The sequence below is a fragment of the Kogia breviceps genome, chromosome 3 (assembly GCF_026419965.1).
Source record: "Kogia breviceps isolate mKogBre1 chromosome 3, mKogBre1 haplotype 1, whole genome shotgun sequence".
Lineage (NCBI taxonomy): Eukaryota > Metazoa > Chordata > Mammalia > Artiodactyla > Physeteridae > Kogia > Kogia breviceps.
In genome coordinates, this window is record NC_081312.1 from 4,716,291 (window position 1) to 4,738,052 (window position 21,762).

The 21,762-nt window shown below is 48.2% G+C and overlaps 1 protein-coding gene and 1 pseudogene across 9 annotated transcripts in view; one reads left to right on the forward strand and one right to left on the reverse strand.

Annotated features, from left to right (window-relative positions):
* WDR25 (WD repeat domain 25) overlaps nucleotides 1-21,762 on the reverse strand; it is a 180,406-nt gene that overhangs the window by 47,677 nt on the left and 110,967 nt on the right. For all 9 annotated transcript variants that reach the window (XM_067027755.1, XM_059058366.2, XM_067027752.1 and 6 more), the window contains one exon: nucleotides 10,397-10,544. In XM_067027755.1, coding sequence (XP_066883856.1) covers nucleotides 10,397-10,544 — 148 coding nt within the window. The remainder of the gene's footprint in view (nucleotides 1-10,396; nucleotides 10,545-21,762) is intronic.
* On the forward strand, nucleotides 18,426-18,726 carry LOC131753290 (COMM domain-containing protein 6 pseudogene; annotated as a pseudogene).

Here is a 21,762-nt window from a genome sequence, read left to right on the forward strand (position 1 = left end):
CCACTTCCCCTAATGTCAAATAATGGCTCCTGCAACTAATCAGTGGGTATTACTGTATTCTCATATTTTTAACAACCTAATTCAAAATCCACTGAAATTTACATTTACAGGATTTTAAAGCAGGATTAGAAAAACACTGTTCCCAGGTTAAGAGTGCTGACACTGAAGTTTTTAATAGGTGACACGTTCACATCGTTTTTGGCAACAAAAATTACAGAATGATATAAACAATTAAAAACATCTGTTTTCAAAGTGTTCTCTCCATAGTACAGATTTCTTGGAAAGAGGCTACTCTCTTGTTCTTTGTTCAAGCATCACCTTTACCTTGATGGATGATTAAGTGTGTTGATTTTTTTCTAATATCTTCTAAGGGCCTACAATTGGCAGTCAGTTGTCATTAGAGAAAACTCTGGAAACACGATTTTTTTTTTTTTTTTTTTTTTTTTTTTTTGCGGTACGCGGGCCTCTCACTGTTATGGCCTCTCCCGTTGCGGAGCGCAGGCTCCGGACGCGCAGGCTCGGCGGCCACGGCTCACGGGCCCAGCCGCTCCGCGGCACGTGGGATCCTCCCGGACCGGGGCACGAACCCGCGTCCCCGGCATCGGCAGGCGGATTCTCAACCACTGCGCCACCAGGGAAGCCCTCTTCCTCATGCTTTTATAGAAGAGTTCTTTACTTATTAGAAAAAACAGTATTATGACAGCAATATTAGTATAATTTTAATTTTTTTAAAGGTTTACCTTTTTTGTGTGGGGGGGGTTTTGGGGGGTTGTTTATTTATTTATTTATGGTTGTGTTGGGTCTTCGTTTCTGTACGAGGGCTTTCTCCAGTTGTGGCAAGCAGGGGCCACTCTTCGTCGCAGCATTAGCTGCGCCTAATGCCGACGTCTTGCTCATTTGGAACTCACTGCCAACCCGTAAGTCCAAAAGGAAAAACAAACTCTACATGCCTGGAGAAAAAATTCTCCCTGTTTCTTGGACCATAGCATATACCATATGCTTATTTCAGGAAAAGCAGTGAATTAGCCATGTTTTTTTTTTCAAAAAGTGCCATGACAGTCTTGCCAATAATGGGGGAAAAAGATGAGAGGAAAAGTGAGAGTCGAGTTGCTAAAAGATAATGACTGAACTTTTTTGCTGAAAAAATGTATTTCTGACTACGTTATTCATTCTCAATCCCCTAAAGAGATTGAGAGAGAATCTATGTCTTTTAAGTACTAAAATTTTCCAGTTAGAAGACAAGCTGTAATTTGTATTTTTTCCTACTTTTACTTGTAATAACTAGGCCTTTACTGTACTTCTTTGTTAAAAGGGACCAAAACGAAATTTTTCCACTTTTGAATAATAATGACAGATGCCTACTGGGAAACACGAGGTAAGGAGGCCTGGGGGACTGCGGCTCAGAAATCAGGACCCCAGCCACTGTCACCCAGCACCCTGTTCCAAGTGGGAGGTGATACAGCAGAGGGCTGGAGAGTCACACACACCCTGGTCCCACCCCAGCTCTGTCCCTTCCAGTGGAGCGAGCTTGGGCAGGGCCCTTCACTGCTGTGTCGCATGCCCTCATAAACACACGTCTGTCGGGAGAGTCGTACAGAAAGCATTCTAGAGGGCCTGGCAGACAGCAAACAACAAAGGGGAGAACTCTTACAGTTTGAAAAAAAAACTAAACCTCAAACGATTGAATTCACCCTTAGTTAAACTAAAAGCTAAAACCAAGGGATATGAGTTTTTAACAGCAGGGAACTTGAGAGATTATTGACATTGAGTTTTTGTTCGGAGGCTATGAGAATACAATGCCCTAGGCTGGCCTTTATATTTAGTTAAAGAGATACAAATAAAGGCTGGTAAATATTTATCAGAAACTGTCTTCAAGGTGATAGCCACACTGGAGGTGAAGGTCCTTTGCTGTCAGATGTGTTCCTACTCTGCAACTTTTCGTGAATGGAGTAGCCTTTTTTGTTTGTTTTTTTTTTTTAATTTTCTTTGTTTTCTTTATTTTTTTTATTTTTATTTTTGGCTGCGTTGGGTCTTCGTTGCTGCGCGCAGGCTTCCTCTAGTTGCGGCGAGCGGGGGCTACTCTTCCCTGTGGTGCGCGGGCTTCTCACTGCGGTGGCTTCTCTTGTTGCAGAGCACGGGCTCTAGACGTGTGGGCTTCAGTAGTTTTGGCTCGTGGGCTCTATAGCACAGGCTCAGTAGTTGTAGCACACAGGCTTAGTTGCTCCGTGGCATGTGGGATCTTCCCGGACCAGGGCTCGAACCCGTGTCCCCTGCATTGGCAGGCGGATTCTTAACCACTGCGCCACCAGGGAAGCCGGGAGCAGCTTGTTTATCGCATCCCCTCCTGGGCGGTGCTACTTTGAGCACAATGGTTAGTTGTATATAACCTTTAACCGTGAGACTTATCTGGCTTGTTTACATGTTTGTTATGGAAAATTCCACTTATTCACTGCATGCTGCTTATAAGAAACCGAGTTTTAAAATATTTAGTCCACTAACACTGACTTTATTGATCGTGTTCTAATGAGCTCAACCTGTATAAAAGAACTGTTCAGACTCTCCTGGAGTTAGGAAAAATCACTTCTTTTCCTCCTTGAATCCATAATGATAGAAATAAACTATAAATCGGCATTAAAGCAAAAACATGTTTAAGACAGAATGCAGAAACTCAACTGGTTCTCTTCACACTGCTAGTGCTGCCAATGCACCATCACCAGTACTGCTATGATAAGGCAGCTGGTGACGCTGGCCGGGCTCCTCCTCGGGGAGGGGGGGGGGCCCTCCTCTTTCTCAGGTGGAGACACTGAGCTTCCCAAGGTGACCTCCTGCGTGGCCAGGCAACACTGCCTGTCAACCCTAACGCCTACACTGTGGGACCCTATCGTCATGAGGGCTCCAGGGCCCTCCTCTGCCCCTCAGCACGCCTGGCACCCCCCGCCCCGTTCCTGGCACGTAAGAAGCACTTGACACAGGTCAGGTGAAAGCCAAGTACGGGTCCCCAAGATACAGCAGGGAAGCTCATGCCCTCCTCCCCAGAGAGATGGCGCCTATCGCCTCCAGGCCTGCCTGGGGCTTGCACGTGTCAGGCCACACCCCTGCGTGGGAGGTGCAATTACCCCATTTCTCAGCGTTGGGGGCTGGGGGACGGAAGCCCAGAGACACGGTGAGGCCTCGTCCAGGGACTTGCAGGTCGGCCACACGGGGACAGAGGCTGGACCCGTGTGACCCCAGAGCCCGCCCGCGAGCGATTCGTGACCTTTCCTTCTGCTGAGCTCTGTGCTCATCACAGGCTCGGGAGCCGGTAGGGGAGATGCTGTCGGCTGGCGCTGATTGAGCTCGTGTTCCCAGGCAGGCGGCGTATGACTCATTCCGCGAAAATCAATATCGTTACACTCATCCTCTGGGAGGTATTCAGCCAGCTGTAAATTTAACCCTGCTGACTCAAAGTTAACGAAGAAAGGAGCTTACTAACTTTCAAATCAAACTCTGTGAATCAGAAACAAGGGCCATCTCGGCACACCGGGCAGAGTCCTTGGGGAGGGTCCAGGCCAGAGTCAGACGGGCCCACGTCTGCACGCTCCCTGTAGATAAGCTAGCAGCCCCGGGATCAGCCGGCACGCCTCTCAGATCTGGGGGCTCCTAATACGTGAAATCAGGACAATAAATCTTACCTTCAGGGCTTGTGGTGAGACTTAGAAATAATGCATGTAAGACAGCAAGCCCCAGACAAATGACAGGCCCGACAGACAGTAGCTGCAGCAGTAGTAGTCGCAGAAGAAACAGCAGTAGCTGTTGTAGAAATTTCTTTCGTATCAAGTTTGGCCACTGCGTTTAATTAACTGGACAAGACTGAATTTTCCAAAATTAAAAAAAAAAAAAAAAAGTTCTCAACTTGCAGACAGGTCCCAAAGGTACAACTTAAGTTGGTTTTCTGGGACTCAGAGGTCACCGCCAGGACAACGAACAAGCCGTGACTGTGTTTAGGCTCGGGGTCGGTCAACAGAGGTCATCCTAACTACAAAGAGAGCCAAAGTGCAGTGCGATCACAGTTAAACACGAACAGAGATAAAAACATCACCGCTGTGCAACAGTGGTAATGAATGAAATAGTGCCATTGATTAAAAACCACCTTTGATTTATCCGGAGGGCTGGCACGAGCTTAACTAGAGGCAGATGACTAGTCAGACGTTTGTGGAGGCGTGGAAGGACCTCGAAGGCAGGTTCTAGAGTGTGAGATACGGGGCTGGCAGGGGCTTTACTCAAGCTTGGTGACATCTGATTTAATATCCACAACTAGGTCAGCTTCTTACCCCAAAGCTGTATGGAAAGAGGGGGAGAAATCGAGCTTGGAACTGGAGAGAAACACTCCTGAGGGCAGAGGAGAAGAGCGTGGGTGGGGAATGGGGCCAGGTGCCCCGGATCAGAGGGCACAGCCTTGAGAACAGACCAGTTTGAAGGAGGGCTGGGAAAGGGATGCCAGGGAAGGAGCGAGCTTAAGAGAAAGTGGGACTCCTTTGTGTAGAGGAGTCTGCGGGGTCCTGCCTGTATCTGTGGGACGGAGGACAGGAGGGCCGGCAGCTGCTCCCAGGGCACGAGGGCACTGGAGGGGCGGCAGCCAGGGACCACTGTCAGCTCAGACCTCACTGGGGCCCGGAGCTCTGCACAGCCTCCACGTCTGGATCCAGTAATAAAACCCGGAGGACCAAAGGAGCGATGACACGAGACGTGCCCACACCCTCGGGAGCTGCATATCCATGCCTGCTGGCAGGAGACCTTCCTGCTGTCCGCGGGCGCATGAAGGGTACCTAACCGGGTTCCTCTGAGGTGTTCCAGAAAACAGTCATGGTGCTCGAAAGCCTAAAGTCTGGAGAAGCCCAGGCCCCTCTCACCAGCACCTCCCAGGAGACCCGGGGTTGGGGGGTGGCACCACTCTGAAGGCTTTAGCCCAACAAGGAGCCCCCCCTGCAGCCACTTCTCCAAAGCCAAGTGAGCTCCTGACACTCTTCTCCGGGCTTTTAATTTGGACGCTTCTCACCCTTGCTCTGACAAGTGTCTGAAAATCGTCAGGGCAAACGTTTCTCCTGCTGGAACGGCGGCTGTCGATAGCCGGAGAAGCACCCTTCAGCCAGTCACTTCATCAGAGGGGTCAGTCAAGGTCAGTGTGGGCGCGCTTTCTTCCCAGAGGCCCGGAGTTATCCTCGGCAGGTGGTGAGCCAGCTGCCCGGGTGAGAGCCAAGCGGGCTCCCCCGGAGTCGGCTTAAGCAAACTGTTTGGTCACAGCCCAGAAACGCACGTGGTTGAGGGGCACCCACTCTTGTCCTTCAAAGCCTCTGCCAGTCACACGGGCCGGAGCTGAACCCCAGCTCTGTCACTGAAAGTCAGCACACGCTCCAAGCCTCAGTTTCTGAGCCCAGGAAATGGGGATAGAAACACTTCCCTCATAGGTTAGCATGAAGACGAAATATGTAATAAGCAGAGGGCCTAACATCCACTTATTCATTTTGGCTTTTGATACAGGCCAGGCAAGGGGTGCCAGGAACCAGGGCTACACGGCTCACAGCCTGGCCCACGGTGAACACCCAGCCAATTTGTCACTCCCCTTTTCCTTGGAGCATTCCTGTGATGGAGGCCCCAGTCGTGATGCAAAAACAAGGGAGACACCAGAAGACAATTCTTGGAGAAGAAAAGTCATGATCACTTATGGGCCCAGTCCCAGTCGGACACTCACGCCCATGCGCCATGACCTCCGCAGAAAGACACAGGGACCCCAGAGCAGAGAAGCCAAGCAGGGGCGGGGGCAGCAAGATGCTTAGACGACGCCCACTCTAGTAAAAGGCATGTGCCCACCCATCACCAGGAGGAGGCCGCTACCCCACTCAGGCCATTCTGTCGTGGAGCAGGGAAAGACGGAGGAGAGGCTGCGAGACCCTGAAAGGCGGTTTTCCTGCCGGTCTGCCCCCAGACCCACACGTGGGGCCGAGAGCCACACTAGTAAGCTAGCTCAGGGGGAACTCTGGGGGCTTTTGGAACTGAGCCACCAAAGCTGCCCCATTTGGGGAAATGGTCCAGCCACTGGGGCTCTCTGGATGCTCAGAGGAACAAGGTCATGACTTCCTACCTTCCGAAGGGCCTTGTGGGGAAGGGACGGGGAAGGGAAGGGCCTTTGCTGAGTGTTCCCCATGCAGGAGGCACTCTGGATAGGTTATCTCAGCTGTTCCCCTCCACGACCCCAGCCGCTGGGCATTGCTACCCGTCTCACAGATGCGGAAACGGAGGTAAAGGAAGCTTCCCCAAGAACGCCCGGCTTGGGTAGGTGGAAGAGCCGTGTCTGCACCCCATCCAAGCTCCTCCTACCAGACTGGGCTGCCTCCAGCATCCGGGAGCTGGGACCGGGGGGCATGGCCTGGATGCCCCGGATGGGCTGGACCCACATCAGGAGAGCTGACTGGGTACAGGAAGGAGGACAGGGTGCCCTGCCCATCCAGGGCCCCGGGGGCTCCAGGGAAAGGACCATTTCCTTTGCAGCCAACAAATGCAAAGTTGGAGGCCTCTGCATGCCTCCGGGGCCTTAACAGCCAGGCTGGGGGCGATGGTCTAAGGGGTGGAATCTGCAAGAACCAGAACCACTTAGAACCGAATGAGCTCAAGCTCTTCGGGGGCTTTTGAGGAGACTGGCTGATGTGGTTTGCCGGACAGCTGACTCATAAAGCAGGCGACACTCGGGCCCTGGTGGAGACGACCAGCGCTCCCCGAGGCCGCCTCAGCCTAATGCACCAGAGACGTTTCGTTAGGAAGATTACAGACTGAAACGGTAGCACCAAAAATAATTAACCTGTGAGCAGATTTTATGTAAGTGTTGATTCATGGTGGTTCTATAAGCCAACAGCCCGTCAGAACTATAAATTAACGAGATAAAAGGTTGCTGGCCCTCCGTATTTCAGGCCGGGTATTGACATTTTAGAATCCACAGATTTTTAACTGTGTTGACTGAGGACACCAGGATAAATGGCCTTGGCGCCAAATTCCCATTAACGACAATGGGCTCCGAGTGACTAATTCCCCAGAGCGCCGCGGTGAGGACACCCTGCGTTGCTTTCTCCTGGCAGGGAGTTCTGATTAGATTGAAATGAAACAGCCAAATCACCAAGGGCGGAAATAGGCAGAGCAAATGAAAAGGAAGATCAGACTCAGTGACGAGAAAGGACAGGAGAAGTCAAACGAGGCCAAGAACCACGGGGGCTGTACACAGAGAGCCCCCCCGCACACCCTGGGCCAGGTGGGGTGGGCGTGCACGCAGACCCCACTCCGGCGGCCCCTGATGAACCCACCCCCGCCTGGCAAGGGCCTCCTCGGCTCTGCCCCAGGCGCACGCACGCTGAGCAGCTGCTCCGAGCCAGGCCTGGCCAGGTGACAGAGACACAAAGACCACCTGGATGGGCCCCATCCTCAAGAAGCTCCCACACTAGCTACGGGGATGGACACAGAAACCAACAAGCCCTCAGTGGGAGAGGCCCCACCTGGGGGCTGGAGGGCTTCCCCAGGGGCAAGGCCAGAGCCCTGGACCCTACCCACCAAGCAACAGAGGACATCCAGCACGCTGACCACGGTAGCCCCGGGCCAGGTCCTGTACGAGTAGCTGCTGAATGAATGAAAGTGGGCCTTCAATAGGCAAACCAGGTGCTGAGCCCATTCCCAGCAGAGGGGTGGAGGGCAAAAGTGCCCCTCACCTCCCCGGGGGGGACGGCAGAGCCCTGAGGGCAGGGCCGTGCTTTCCCCGTCCCACCCAACACACCGAAGCCAGAGGAGCAGCCGGGCCCGGGCCAGACGATGTTCCCTCCGGCGAGTTCTACCACCAGCTGGGCAGGGCTGCCACATCCCCTCCTGCAGCTCCCCACCCAGCCTCGGGTCACCCCCAACCCGCTCCAGCCACCAGAGAGACCTGCCCTGGGTGCACGTGGAGCCATGATTCTCTCCTGCTCCAAACTCAGCAATGGCCCCCTACTGCCACCTGCTGTGGCAGTGCCTAACTGGCCAGGTGAGAGGACTCTCTTTGAACGTCTGAACATGTCAGAGCCCCCCCCACTCACTCACTCACTCACTCACACACACACACACACACACACACACAATGGCAATGTCTGCTTAACATCTGTTGATTGAGAAGATAGATCGTGACAAAGGGCCGCGGGGAATCCATTAACGTTATCAAATGAACTTGTATTTGATTAACACGACAGCATCACCAGCATGTGAGGAGCATCCCTTCCCCACTCTTGGGCAGGCAGCGCAGGTACCCATGGGTGCTCAGTGACACTGGCCTGGGGAGCGGCATCTGGGGAACGCGCACCCACAGGCCAGGAAGCGCATGGAGCCCGAGCTCCCATTCCCGCACCCCCAGACTCACCTCCCCCAGCTCCCTGCACCCCACACTTCCACACACACCACGTGGTTCCTGTTCCCGAACTCCATCCTCATTCCATCTGCTGAGAACGCACTTCCCCCCCCCTCCCCAGCCCCCCTCCATCCTGATTCTCTGTCCCCCAGTTTCTGCCCCGGCTTGGGTCCCACTTCCTCCAGGAAGCCTTCCTTGATCTCCCGGGCTAGATGTCCTTGCGCTTCCTATATCTCTCTTCATCACTATACCCTGGGACTCTCTGCAATTCTATCTGCCTCAGCAGATGTGAACTTCTCCAGGGTAGATCCTGGGACTTATTCACCTCTGTGTCCCCAATACCGAGCACGGCTTATTGGACACACAGGTAACAAAGTATAACGGTCAGGCAGCCGGCTTCGGAGCCTGGCAGACCTGTGTGCATCCTGGCTCAGCCGCTTCCTGGTTGTGCCCTGGGCCCGTGTGTGACGAGGGGATTCTGGTGGTGCCAATCTCAAGGGGTGAATGGGGCCTCACCCCGTATGTTAAGCTGCAGAGGAAGGCCTTGCACACAGTAGGTGCTCAGTGACAGTACCTGCTGCGGTCATCAACGACCCAACTGTCACCATCACCCAACGGCACCAAACCCCCTGAGCCTCGGCTCCCTCTCGGAGGGGCTCACGGGAAGATCACGGTCTTTGCTGCCAAAAGGAACACTGTACACTCAGCACCGTGGAAAGGGAGCGGGGTCTGCAGCTGCACGGATGTGGCTCCAAATCCCCACCTGCCTTGCACCGCTGGGAGGCCCTGAGCCAGTCACTCACCCCTTGGAGCCTCAGTCTCGTCACCGGAGAAATGGGGAAAACAATGATGGCAGGATTGAAATGTGCGCAAAGCCCGTGGCACAGTACCAGCCGCCGACACAGCCGACAGCCCGGTCAACACCCCTACTGACAGCACACGGGGCCCAGTCAAAGCTGCTGCACGGCCTCAACAGGGCCATCCCTCGGTGACCCAGCAAGAGAGGAGGACACGCCAGGTGAGGAACAAACCCGCTGCATCCAAGCTGCGGCGCAGAGCTGGGCGGCTGGACCCTGGAGGGATCATCCCGTCTGCCGGACTCTGGGAGAGGCACGGACCCCAGCGCCACCAGAGCAGGGCCGGGCGGGCAGGGGCTGCCTGAGGGCTCGAGGGACGCCCCGGGCACTGGCAGGCCTCCCCTCCTGGCGCTGGCAGTGATGCCCAGCAGGAAGGGGACCCAGGAGGAACCCAGGGAGGAAAAGGCAACGTGGGCGCCGAGGGCGGCCGGCCTGGGGGTCAGGGCCGAGGCTGGAACCCAGGTCTGCGCTCGCTGGCTCCGTCCTCGCCCGAGGCACAGATAGGCCCCCACTCCGGGGCTGTGGCCGGATTCGCGCTCAACGTGCCGGCTGCGTCGGAACGCTGGGGAATGGAAACTTCCTTCCACCGACTCCTCTGTCCTTCTCGCCCTGCTTGTCAAGAGCCCCCTTAGGATTTAGCCAGCACGAATCCATCTCACCTAAATGCCTTTTCAGTGTGGGCATGAAAGCAGAACTCGTTTGCTGGCTTTCCTTAGGAGCTGCAATCACTCCTTACAGCCTTTCAGCGATAATGAATTGACAGGAATTCTAAACTGAGTCCAACCAAAGGACGCTGTGATGAAGTTCAATCTATCTCAGAACAAACTGCACGTCAGAAGTTGATTAAAAAGCCACCTCTCCCCAGCTCCACAGCTTGGAGCTGAGACAACCTTGGGGCTCTGTCCTCCGGGCAGGTTGGCAGAGGTCCACTGCGAACCCTACGGGACAGCCTCGGCTTCAGGCAAACAGCCTGGAAACACACGTGCCGAGCGGGAGTCTCCCGTCATCCCGTCTGCCCCTGCCCTGAGACCGTCTGCAGCTTGTGGCTGCAGAATCCCCCTCCCAGAAACCTCCCCGGTGAGAAAGCTAACTCTGCGGCCAGCTCGGACAAGGGGGAGCCTCGGGGTGATGCAACAGAGAAACACACCTGTTTCGAGGTCCGTTAGGTGCAGGGCGAAGTCGAAGCCACCACTGAGGATGCGCCGGCCACAGGGGGACCACCGGGCAGCCCGCACCGCCTCGCTGTGCAGGGAGTAGGTCTGCAAGCAGCTTCCCGTGTCCACGGCGTTCCACACCTACGAGGCAAACACAGCGGCAGACGTCATGAGCCGGGGCCTGATCCTGGGGGCTCGGCTCAGCCCCTGCGGCACGGGGAAGAGGCTCTCACAGTGGAACTACATTCCCAGTATTTTACCATCAAAACAACATCTAGATGTTAAACTTCTCTTTGTGGAAATGTAATGAGGCCTTGGGACTGGCCAGTCAAGGGGGAGACTTTCACAGAATTTTTTCCGGGGGTTAAGGGAGCTCACAAGGAAACAGCATATACTGTGTTCTGCTGCTCACCTGCCCAGCCCTTCACACCTGCTTACCACCAGCAAGTTCCAGCCCAGCCTCGCCTGCACCTCTGACACGTGTCCTCCGAGACAGGACTTTCTGAGACCTGTCGTGGATGCCGCACCAGGCCAGGGCTACCTGCATGGGTCCTGCTTTAAGACTAAGGTCCAAAATAGAGTCTGCCACACCTGTGTTTGCAACCAGGAGCAGGCAAAGGGCAGATCTCTGCCCGAGGGGCAAGCTGTCCTTTTTTCTGGGAGAGAAGGTACTGCCCCTCACTACCCCCTGCTTTCCCTGGGGAGCGAGGCTTGTGGCAGAAAGCCCTACGTACACGTAATGACCTCTGAAATGTGTTCTTAAGGCCTCAAGTGTAGAACTGTACATTCCAAGGGCCAGGACCACTTGTGCATGAAAGAGCCGCGCTCGGCTTCCCACCAGCTCTCCCGGGAAACTCCGCCGACCGCCACACACCCCAGGGAAAGGCCGGCAAGTGAGAAGCCCAACCAGGCTGGCTCAGGGCCTGGCACGCGGAGGTGCTCAGCAGTGCTATGTCCTCCCCTGGTGTCACTGCGGGAAGAAAGGGATGCTCTCACCTACCATCCAAGGTGGGTCAGAGGATTGAACACAAGAAGCAAGAAGGCACCTACAGGGCCTCCTGTGTGATGCTGCTGCTTGCCAGCCTTGTGACTTGGCTGAGAAGCTTGGCCTCTTCAGGCCTCAGCCTCCTCCTCCATATAATGGGGATAAGAAGAGCCCCGTCCCAAGGGCAGTGGTACCGTGGCTGGCGCGCAGCAGGAGCCGCGGCGCCGGAGGCTATGCTTCCGGAGGCATGTAGTGCATGCGGTTCTTAACAGCAGGATTCCCTGACCCTCTCTTATTTCCTTAATAAGAGTAAACCCAAAGCGTGCCCATGCAGATCCACAAACTGCATGTGAGAGATAACCTCCCCTTTCAAAATGAGAAAATTCACCCTGCCACATCCTGAAGGTTCTCAAAATGCATAGGATCAGAGTTCTGAAAGCGTATCTCCCGGGCATATGGAAATGTCTAAGATTAAGAAAACAAGAGGTCAAGAGTAGCCTTGAAAGAATGGTAAGAGAGCCCAGTTCCTTTCTTCCTTATTAGGGGTCAACAGCTGGGGTTTCAGACTGAAAAGCAAAAAATAGCAACATTTACATTTAGAAATATGAACAGAAATAACAGAGGAAACAGCCAGAAGACTTCAAAGTGCAGTGGGAATTCATGGTAGAAAGGCAGAGCACAGGGAACTGCTGTTTTTTTCAAAACTATGTACAAGTATGACTTTAAATGAAAAAATAAAGTAAAATTAATGAACTAGATCTACAGGGTTAACTTGGCTAAACAGTGAAAACATAATATTGAATACATAAGACAAGCTGCATATATGCAGTATGATGCCATCTAAATTTTAAAAACACATGGAACACCACCTCGCACCGAGTAGAATGGCTTCTATCAAAAAAAAAAAAAAAAAAGGGCTTCCCTGGTGGCGCAGTGGTTGAGAATCCGCCTGCCGATGCAGGAGACACGGGTTCGTGCCCTGGTCCGGGAAGATCCCACATGCCGCGGAGCAACTAAGCCCGTGAGCCATGGCCGCTGAGCCTGTGCGTCCGGAGCCTGTGCTCCGCAACGGGAGAGGCCACAACAGTGAGAGGCCCGCATACCGCAAAAAAAAAAAAAAAAAAAAAAAAAAAAAGGGCTTCCCTGGTGGCGCAGTGGTTGAGAATCCGCCTGCCGATGCAGGGGACACGGGTTCGTGCCCCGATCCGGGAAGATCCCACATGCCGCGGAGCGGCTGGGCCCGTGAGCCATGGCCGCTGAGCCTGCGCGTCCAGAGCCTGTGCTCCGCAATGGGAGAGGCCACAACAGTGAGAGGCCCGCGTACCACAAAAAAAAAAAAAAAATTTTAATTAAAAAAAATAAAAATTAAAAAAAAAAAAGAAGAAGAAGATATGTGTTGGCGAGGAGGTGGAGAAATCAGAAACTTTGTACATTGTTAGTGGGAAGGCAAAATGGTCCAGCCACTAGAGAAAACAGCACAGCAGAACCTCAAAACATTAAACATAGACTTACAGTATGATCCAGCAATTCCACTTGTGTGTATATGCTCAAAAAATTAAAACCAGGATCTCAAAGAGATATTTGTATCCCAATGTTCACAGCTGCATTAGTCACAACAGCGAAAATGTGGAAGCAACCCAGTGTCCACTGAGGGATAGATGGATAAACAAAATGTGATATATATAATACATATATTATATATATATATATATATATATACACAATGGAATATTACTGTCTTAAGAAGAAATGAAATTCTGACACAACCCACCACATGGATAAGCCTTGAAGACAACACGCTAAGTGAAATGAGCCAGTCACAAAAAGACAGAAGGTATAATTCCACATATGTGGGGTCCCTAGAGTAGTCAAAATCATAGACGTAGAAAGAACGGTGGTTACCAGGGGCTGCGGGGAGGGGGAAATGGAGACTTTTACTGGGGACAGAGCGTCAGTTTTGCAAGATGAAGAGTTCTGCAGATGGATGGTGATGAGGGCTCCACAACAACGTGAATATACTTAACGCCGCTGAACCTACACTGAAAAATGGCTACGTTGGTAAATCTTATGTGTATTTCACCACAATTTTTAAAACACACGTGAAGCAAAACTCTCTCATGTTTCTTTGTGTACTTGTAGTCAGACTATAAAAAATACGCTGGGAGAGGGTAGAGGGAGAGGGGCAGGGTTGGGGGATGGGAGCTGTGAACACTACACTGTATTTCCCCCAAAGAGAGGCAAAGAGAGCGTGAGAAAATGAATGTGCCCTAAAGCAAACATGCCCAAATGTCCCCATCTATTAAACTCGTTCATTTAATCTTTCATTCAACAAACATTTCCTGGGTACCTGCTATCAGCCAGGTGTTGGGGAAGGGGGAGAAGGAGGTGGTGGAGGACGAGGAGGGGGTGGATCATAGCCCTGATCAAAGACAGAAGAAAAAAGAGACCTTAAACCCTGTGGCACCAAGGCCAAAAGCGGCAACCAGAGAGGTCTGAAGTCTTGGCCATGGCCTCCTAAATCAGCCGTGGAAACGTGTTTAAGGAAATCCATCAATCCGTAAATTATCCAGTAACTCCCCTCTGAAATGAAAAATGCGTACTTGGCTCTCCCGGTTGATCTATACACAACGATAGCATCTGAATCAATGCGCCCCAGTCAGCCACTTCTCAAAGTACCCAGGGTGAGGGAGAGAAGAATCTTTGCTAATCGCTCTCCCTAATTGAATTTAATGTTTGCTGTCAGGTTTTAAAGATTAATTCCCAAACACCGCGCAGCCTGAAGTGTGTACCTTTTTTCAATTAAGTAATTAGAGAGCCCAATCTGCCTTCATGGAATTAAGGAGTTAAGTCTTCTGTCACATGTGCTAAGATGACTTGATGTATTAACTGGAGACATTCTACGTGTCCAACAACAGTCAGATTTAGAAAGAACATGACAAGTGAAATGTGGTGCAGGTGCACGGTCACTGCAGTTTCCATGTTCTGGTTACTGAGACATGGCCCCACCAGGAGTTCCTAACTGTCTCTCAAGACCTATATATAGCTTTAGCCACTGGTCACCTTCTCTCTGCCTACCTGACTGACTTTTGTTTTTTATTGGGTTGGCCAAAAGGTTTGTTCCATTTTTTCTGTAAGATGGCTGTAGTAGCACTTAGTTGTTTTTAACTTCATTCAAAACGATTTTGTTAGATTGTATGTGACAGCTGTCATATCAGCATGCATTTTTTAAAAAGACTTATCGACACATGCACCCCAATGTTCACTGCAGCACTATTTACAATAGCCAGGTCATGGAAGCAACCTAAATGCCCATTGACAGACAAATGGATAAAGAAGATGTGGTACAATGGAATATTATTCAGCCATAAAAAGGAATGAAATTGGGTCATTTATAGAGACGTGGATGGACCTAGAGACTGTCATACAGAGTGAAGTAAGTCAGAAAGAGAAAAACAAATATCGTATATTAACACATATATGTGGAATCTAGAAAAACGGTACAGATGAACCGGTTTGCAAGGCAGGAACAGAGACACAGACATAGAGAACAAACATATGGACACCAAGCGGGGGAAAGGGGGTGGGATGAACTGGGAGATTGGGATTGACATATATACACTAATATGTACAAAACAGATAACTGATGAGAACCTGCTGTATAGCACAGGGAACTCCACTGTACAGTAGAAACGAACACAACATTGTAAAACAGCTATACCCCAATAAAAATAAATAAATAAAGACATCAAAATTGGTGAATTTTTGTGTTGCCATTTTAATATTGAAGATGGAAGAAAGACAGTAACATTTTCGGCATACTATGCTTTATTATTTTAAGAAAGGTAAAAATGTGACTGAAACACACACACAAAAGATTTGTGCGGCGTATGGAGAAGGTGCGACGACTGATCTAACGTGTCAAAAGTGGTTTGCGAAGTTTCGTGCTGGAGATTTCTTGCTGGACGATGCTCCATGGTCAGGTAGACCAGTTGACGTTGATACCAATCAAATCAAGACATTAATTGAGAACCACTCAGGAGATAGCTGACATACTCAAAATATCCAACTCATGCGTTGAAAATCATCGGCACCAGCTTGGTTATGTTCATCGCTTTGATGTTTGGGATCCACATAAGTTAAGTGAAAAAATCCTTCTTGACCGTATTTACGCATGCGATTCTCTACTGAAACATAACGAAAACGTTCCGTTTTTAAAACAAATTGTGACGGGCGGTGAAAGGTGGATACTGTACAATGATGTGGAACAGAGGAGATCGTGGGGCAAGTGAAATGAACCACTAGCAACCACACCAAAGGCCGGTCTCCATCCAAAGAAGGCGATGTTGTATATATGGTGGGGTTAAGAGGGAGCCCTCCATTGTGAGCTCCTTCCAGAAAACCAAACGATTAATTCCAACAAGTACTGCTCCCAGTTAGACCAACTGAAAGCACCACTTGACGAAAAGCGTCCAGAATTAGTCAACAGAAAACACATCATCTTCCATCAGGATAACGCAAGACCACGTGTTTTTTGATGACCAGGCAAAAACTGTTACAGCTTGGCTGGGAAGTTCGGATTCATCCGCCGTACTCGCCAGACATTGCACCTTCAGATTTCCATTTACTTCAGTCTTTACAAAATTCTCTTAAGGGAAAAAAATTCATTTCCTTAGAAGACTGTAAAAGGCACCTGGAACAGTTCTTTGCTCAAAAAGATAAAAAGTTTTGGGAAGATGGAATTCTGAAGTTGCCTGAAAAAATAGCAGAAGGCAGTGGAACAAAAGGGTGGCTACGTTGGTCAATAGAGTTCTTGGTGAAAATGAAAAATGTGTCTTTTATTTTTCCTTAAAAACCGAAGGCACTTTTTGGCCAACCCAATATTGTGCCCCAGTCCGGGAGGATCCCACGTGCCGCGGAGCGGCTGGGCCCGTGGGCCGTGGCCGCTGGGCCTGCGTGTCCGGAGCCTGTGCTCTGCAGCGGGAGAGGCCACAGCAGTGAGAGGCCCGCGTACCGAAAAAAAAAAAAAAAAGTTTGGTAAAATTCACTAGTGAAGTTTTGGGGCATGGAGTTTTTTTTTTTTTTTTTATGGGAAGGCTTTTAACTATGAATTCAATTTCTTTAATAGAGACAAGGCTTTGGAGTTATATCTAATTTTGTCAGTGAGCTTTTATTGCTTGAGTCTCTCAAGGGATTTATCCAGGTCATCTAAATTGCAGAATTCACTGACACAAAGTTGATCATAATATTACCTTAGTACTCTCTTAATATCTTTAGAATTTGTAGTTAAGTCACTTCTCTTATTCCTAATATTGGTAATTTGTATCTTTTCTCTTTATTCCCGATGAGTGGCTAAAGGTTTACCACTTTCACCGATCGCAAAGAACCAGCTTTTGGCATCACTGACTTTTCTCTACTGTTTATGTTTTCTATTTCAATTATATCTGCTTTTGCTTTATCTCCTTTCTTTTGCTTACTTTGGGTTGAGTTTGCTTTTCTTTCTTGTATGTCTTAAAGTGGAAGCTAAGATCATTGATTTGAAATTTTCTTCTTTAATATAGGCATTAATGCTATAAATTACCATCTGAGAACTGCTCTAGCTACATTCCACAAAATTTTATATGTTGTGTTCTCATTTGCATATGGTTCAAAATACTTTCTAAGATCCCTATGAGTTTCTCCCTGAACCCAGAGGTTAATTACAAGTGTGCTGTTTAGTTTCCAAATAGTTGGGATATCCGCTATTGATTTTTAATTTAATCTTATCACCATTAGAGAATATACTTTGAATAATTTCAATCCTTTTAACTTTACTGAGCCTTGTTTTATGGTCTGTCTTGGTAAACATTCCATGCACACTTGAAAAGAGAATGTGTGTTCTGTTGTTGTTACGTGGAATGTTCTATCAATGCCGATTAGGCCAAGTTGGTGATAGTGTCGTTCAAGTCTTCTATACCTTTACTGATTTTCGGTCTACTTGATCTATTGATTATTGAAAAAATGGTGTTGAAAGCTCCAACTATAATTGTATATATGATTATTTCTCCATGCAGTTCTATCATGCCTCATGTATCTTAAAGCTCTCTTATTAGGTGTATACATATTTATGCCCTTAATGTTTATGTGCCCAATGTTAAGTATCTAGTGTTATGTCCTTTGATGAACTGACCCCTTTATCATTATAAGATGTCTCTCTTTATCCCTGCTAATAGTCTTTGCTCTGAAATCTACCTTGTCTAATATTAATATGGCCACTCTTTTTTTAATTACTATTAGTATGGTATATCTTCTTCCATCCTTTTACATTTAACCTTTGGTGTATTTTCATTTAAAATTTCTTGCAGCTATTGTATAATTGGGCCTTGCCTTTTTATCCAACCTAACAAACTTTGTCTTTTTTTTTTTTTTTAATTTATTTATTTTGGCTGCGTTGGGTCTTCGTTGCTGCACACAGGCTTTTCTCTAGTTGTGGCAAGGAGGGGCTACTCTTTGTTGCAGTGCACAGGCTTCTCATTGCAGTGGCTTCTCCTGTTGTGGAGCATGGGCTCTAGGCACACAGGCTTCAGTAGTTGTGGCTCGTGGGCTTTAGAGAGCAGGTTCAGTAGTTGTGGCACAGGCTTAGCTGCTCCGCAGCACGTGGGATCTTCCCAGACCAGCGATCAAACCCATCTCCCCTGCATTGGCAGGTGGATTCTTAACCACAGCACCACCATGGAAGTCCCCAAACTTTGTCTTTTAAATGGGCATTTAGGCCATTTTATCCACTACTGATATGGTTTGGGCTTAAATTTGCTATTTGTTTTCCATTTATCTCGATTGTTTGTTCCCTCTTTCCTAATTTTTTTTTTGGCCTTCTTTTGGATTGAGTATCTTTTGTTACTTCATTTTATCTCCCATTGTTAGATTACTAACCATAGATCTTGGTTTTGTTTTATTACTACTTGCTTTAAGACTTACAGCATACATCTGTAACTTATCACAGTCTTCCTTCAAGTAATATTAGCACTTGCCTTAAGAATCATAAGAATCGGCCCCGGGAGCTTCCACCTGAGTGGGTGGTGGGATTCCGGGGTGCTGCTATGGAGGGGTGTAGCGAACCACAGCTGGACGCTAAGGCCAAGGTCACCAACCAGCTCATAGATTCTCAGTGGAAGCTGGGTATGGCTGTGAGCTCAGACAGCTGCAGATCACTTAAGTATCCTTATGTTGCAGTGATGCTCAAAGTGGCAGATCATTCAGGCCAAGTAAAGAACAAGTCCTTCGAAATGACAATTCCACAGTTTCAGAATATCTACAGACAGACAGTTCAAGGAAATTGCTGCAATTATTGAAACTGTGTGAAAAGTGATTACTCGGTTGATGAATTGCTGCCATCGTTCTAAAATCACGGACTTTACTTTCTGCAGCAAAACTGCCTAAGGATCAAATGATATTTATTGAAGGAAAATTACACTTTTGGTTTTCCATTTTTTTTAAATAATAAAAAAGAAAGTCAGACAAACAGGAATTACAAAGTGGTGATCACTGCACACTTTGTGAATTGGAAACTTTAAAGGGTGAAGAACTCTGTGGTATGTGAATTATATCTTAATGAAAAATAAATCAGACAAACAGTTGAATGATATTAAAAGCAGCACAAGTGTATGTATTAGACCAATAGTTTTAAAAATTACTGGTAATGTTACCCATTTTATAAACAAATTCTTCGTTTTTGGCATTCATTTCTTTATTGATGTAGAGTTGGTTTACAATATTATATTAGTTTCAGATGTACAACATGGTAATTGAAACTTTTTAGAGATTATACTCCATTTATGGTTATTATAAAGTATTGGCTATAAAAAAAAAAGAATCATAAGAAGCATAATAACAATATACACCATTCCTCCTATCTCAGCTTTCATGCATGTTATCATATATTTTACACCTTACATATGTTATAAACTCCACAAAACATTGTTATTATTTTTACTTTAAAGATAAATCATCATTTAAAGCGAGTTTTAAATGAAAAGTATTTCCATTTACCCACATATTCACCATTTCTGGCGCTCATCATTCCTCTGTGAAGATGTAATTTCTTTTTTTTTTTTCTTTTTTTTTCTTTTTTTTTTTTTTTTGCGGTATGCGGGCCTCTCACTGTTGTGGCCTCTCCCGTTGCGGAGCACAGGCTCCGGACGCGCAGGCGCAGCGGCCACGGCTCACGGGCCCAGCCGCTCCGCGGCACGTGGGATCCTCCCGGACCGGGGCACGAACCCGCGTCCCCTGCATCGGCAGGCGGACTCTCAACCACTGCGCCACCAGGGAAGCCCTGAAGATGTAATTTCTATGTGGCATCATTTTCTTTCTGTTTCAAGAACTTTAACATTTTCTTTAGTGCAGGTCTGCTGGAAATGAATTGCTTCAACTTTTAAATGTCTAAAACAGGATTTTGCCTTTGTTTTAAAAAGAAGTTTTGCTGGGTTTTGCATTTTGGGTTAGCAGTGGTCTGTTTGTTTTTCTCTTGGTACTTTAAGTATGCGGTTTCACTGGCATCATTTCCAGTAAGAGGTCTGTTGCCATTGTTATCTTTGTTCCTCCGTATGTAACTTGTCTTTTTCTCCCTCTCTGGCTGCATTTAAGATTTTTAGCTTTATCACTGATTATAAGAAATTCCATTATGATGTACCTTGGTAAACTTTTTCCTCATGTTTCTCATGCTTGGAGTTCATCGTGGTTCTTGGATATATGGGCTTCTAATTTTCATCAAATTTAGAAAACTTTCAGCCATTCTTTCTTTTTAAAAAATATTTTTTCTCTCTATTTGTTTTATTTATTTTTAATTTTTGTCTGTGATGGGTCTTCATTGCTGCATGTGGGCTTTCTCTAGTTGCAGTGAGCAGAGGCTACTCTTTGTTGCGGTGCGCGGGCTTCTCACTGCAGTGGCTTCTCTTGTTGTGGAGCACGGGCTCTAGGCACGCGGGCTCAGTAGTTTTGGCTTGTGGGCTCTAGGGCACAGGCTCAGTAGTTGTGGTGCACAGGCTTAGTTGCTCCGCGGCATGTGGGATCTTCCCCGACCAGAGCTTGAACCCGTGTTCCCTGCATTGGCAGGTGGATTCTTAACCACTGCGCCACCAGGGAAGCCCTCAGCCTTTATTTCTTTAAATAATTTTTTCTGGTCTCTCTTCCTCTGAAGACTCCAATTTCATGTATATTGGGTAAGCTTGAAGTTATCTCACAGTTCACTGATGCTCTGTTTATTTTTTTTCCCAAGCTTTTTACTCTCTGTGCTGCATTTTAGATAGTTTCTATAACTATGTCTTCAAATTTGCTAACCTTTTCTTTTACAGTTTATGATCTGCAATTAATTCCATCTAGTGTAGTTTTCATCCAAAACATTTTTTTTCACCTCTAGAGTTCGAGTTGGACCTTTCTTCTGTCTTCCCTGTCTCTCCTTATTGTGTTCATGCTTTTCTCCACCTCTTTGTATATATAGGGCATATTTATAACAGCTGGTACAACGTTACTTACTAATTGTATCATCTTGCCATTTCTAGGTATGTTTCTATTTATTATTTTTCTTCTCATCATGGTTCAGATTTTTCTTCTTTCACATGCCTTTGTAATCTCTGTTTGGAAGCAAGACAGTGAATTTTACTTTAGTGGATTTTTTTTTTTAATTTTTGTATTCCTATAATAGTCTTGAGGTTTGTTCTGGGACACAATTAAATTACTTGGAAACAGTTCACTTCTTGCCAGGATAGTGTCTAAGCTTTGATAGGAGGAACAAGAGCAGCATTTATTTAGGGCTGTTTTACTCCATTCCAGAGGCAATACCCTTGTAAATTACAAGGATTTCCCACTCTGGCTTATGGGAATATGAAGTATTCTTGGTCCTGTGAGCTCTGGGGATTTGTTCATCCTCTTCCTTTCAAGTGGCTCTTTCCCCACCTCGGGGAGCCTCTTCGTACACGTGTGCTGATCAGTGTTTCACTGAAGACTTCGAGGGAACCTCCTATAGGCTCTGGAGCTCTCTCTCTCTCTCTGGGCAGCTCTCTAGTCTCTGGTTCTCTGTTCTGAGAACCAGAACTCTAGAGACAGCTCTGAGAACTCTAGCTGCCTTGCCCTTCCTGGATTCCGGCTCTGCCTCCTCGATTCAGGAAGATCACTGGGACCCACCTGGGTTTCTCCTCCCTGTGCTGTAGTCCAGAAACTCTCATCAGGCAGTAAAAGCTGCAACAATCTCGGGGTTCATCCCATATTGTTTCCCCTCTCTCAGAGATCACTGTCTACGCTACCTGGTGTTCAGTGTCTGAAAACCACTGTTCCTTATATTTTACCTGTTTCTTTTTTTTTTTTTTTTTTTTTTTTTTTGCGGTACGCGGGCCTCTCACTGTT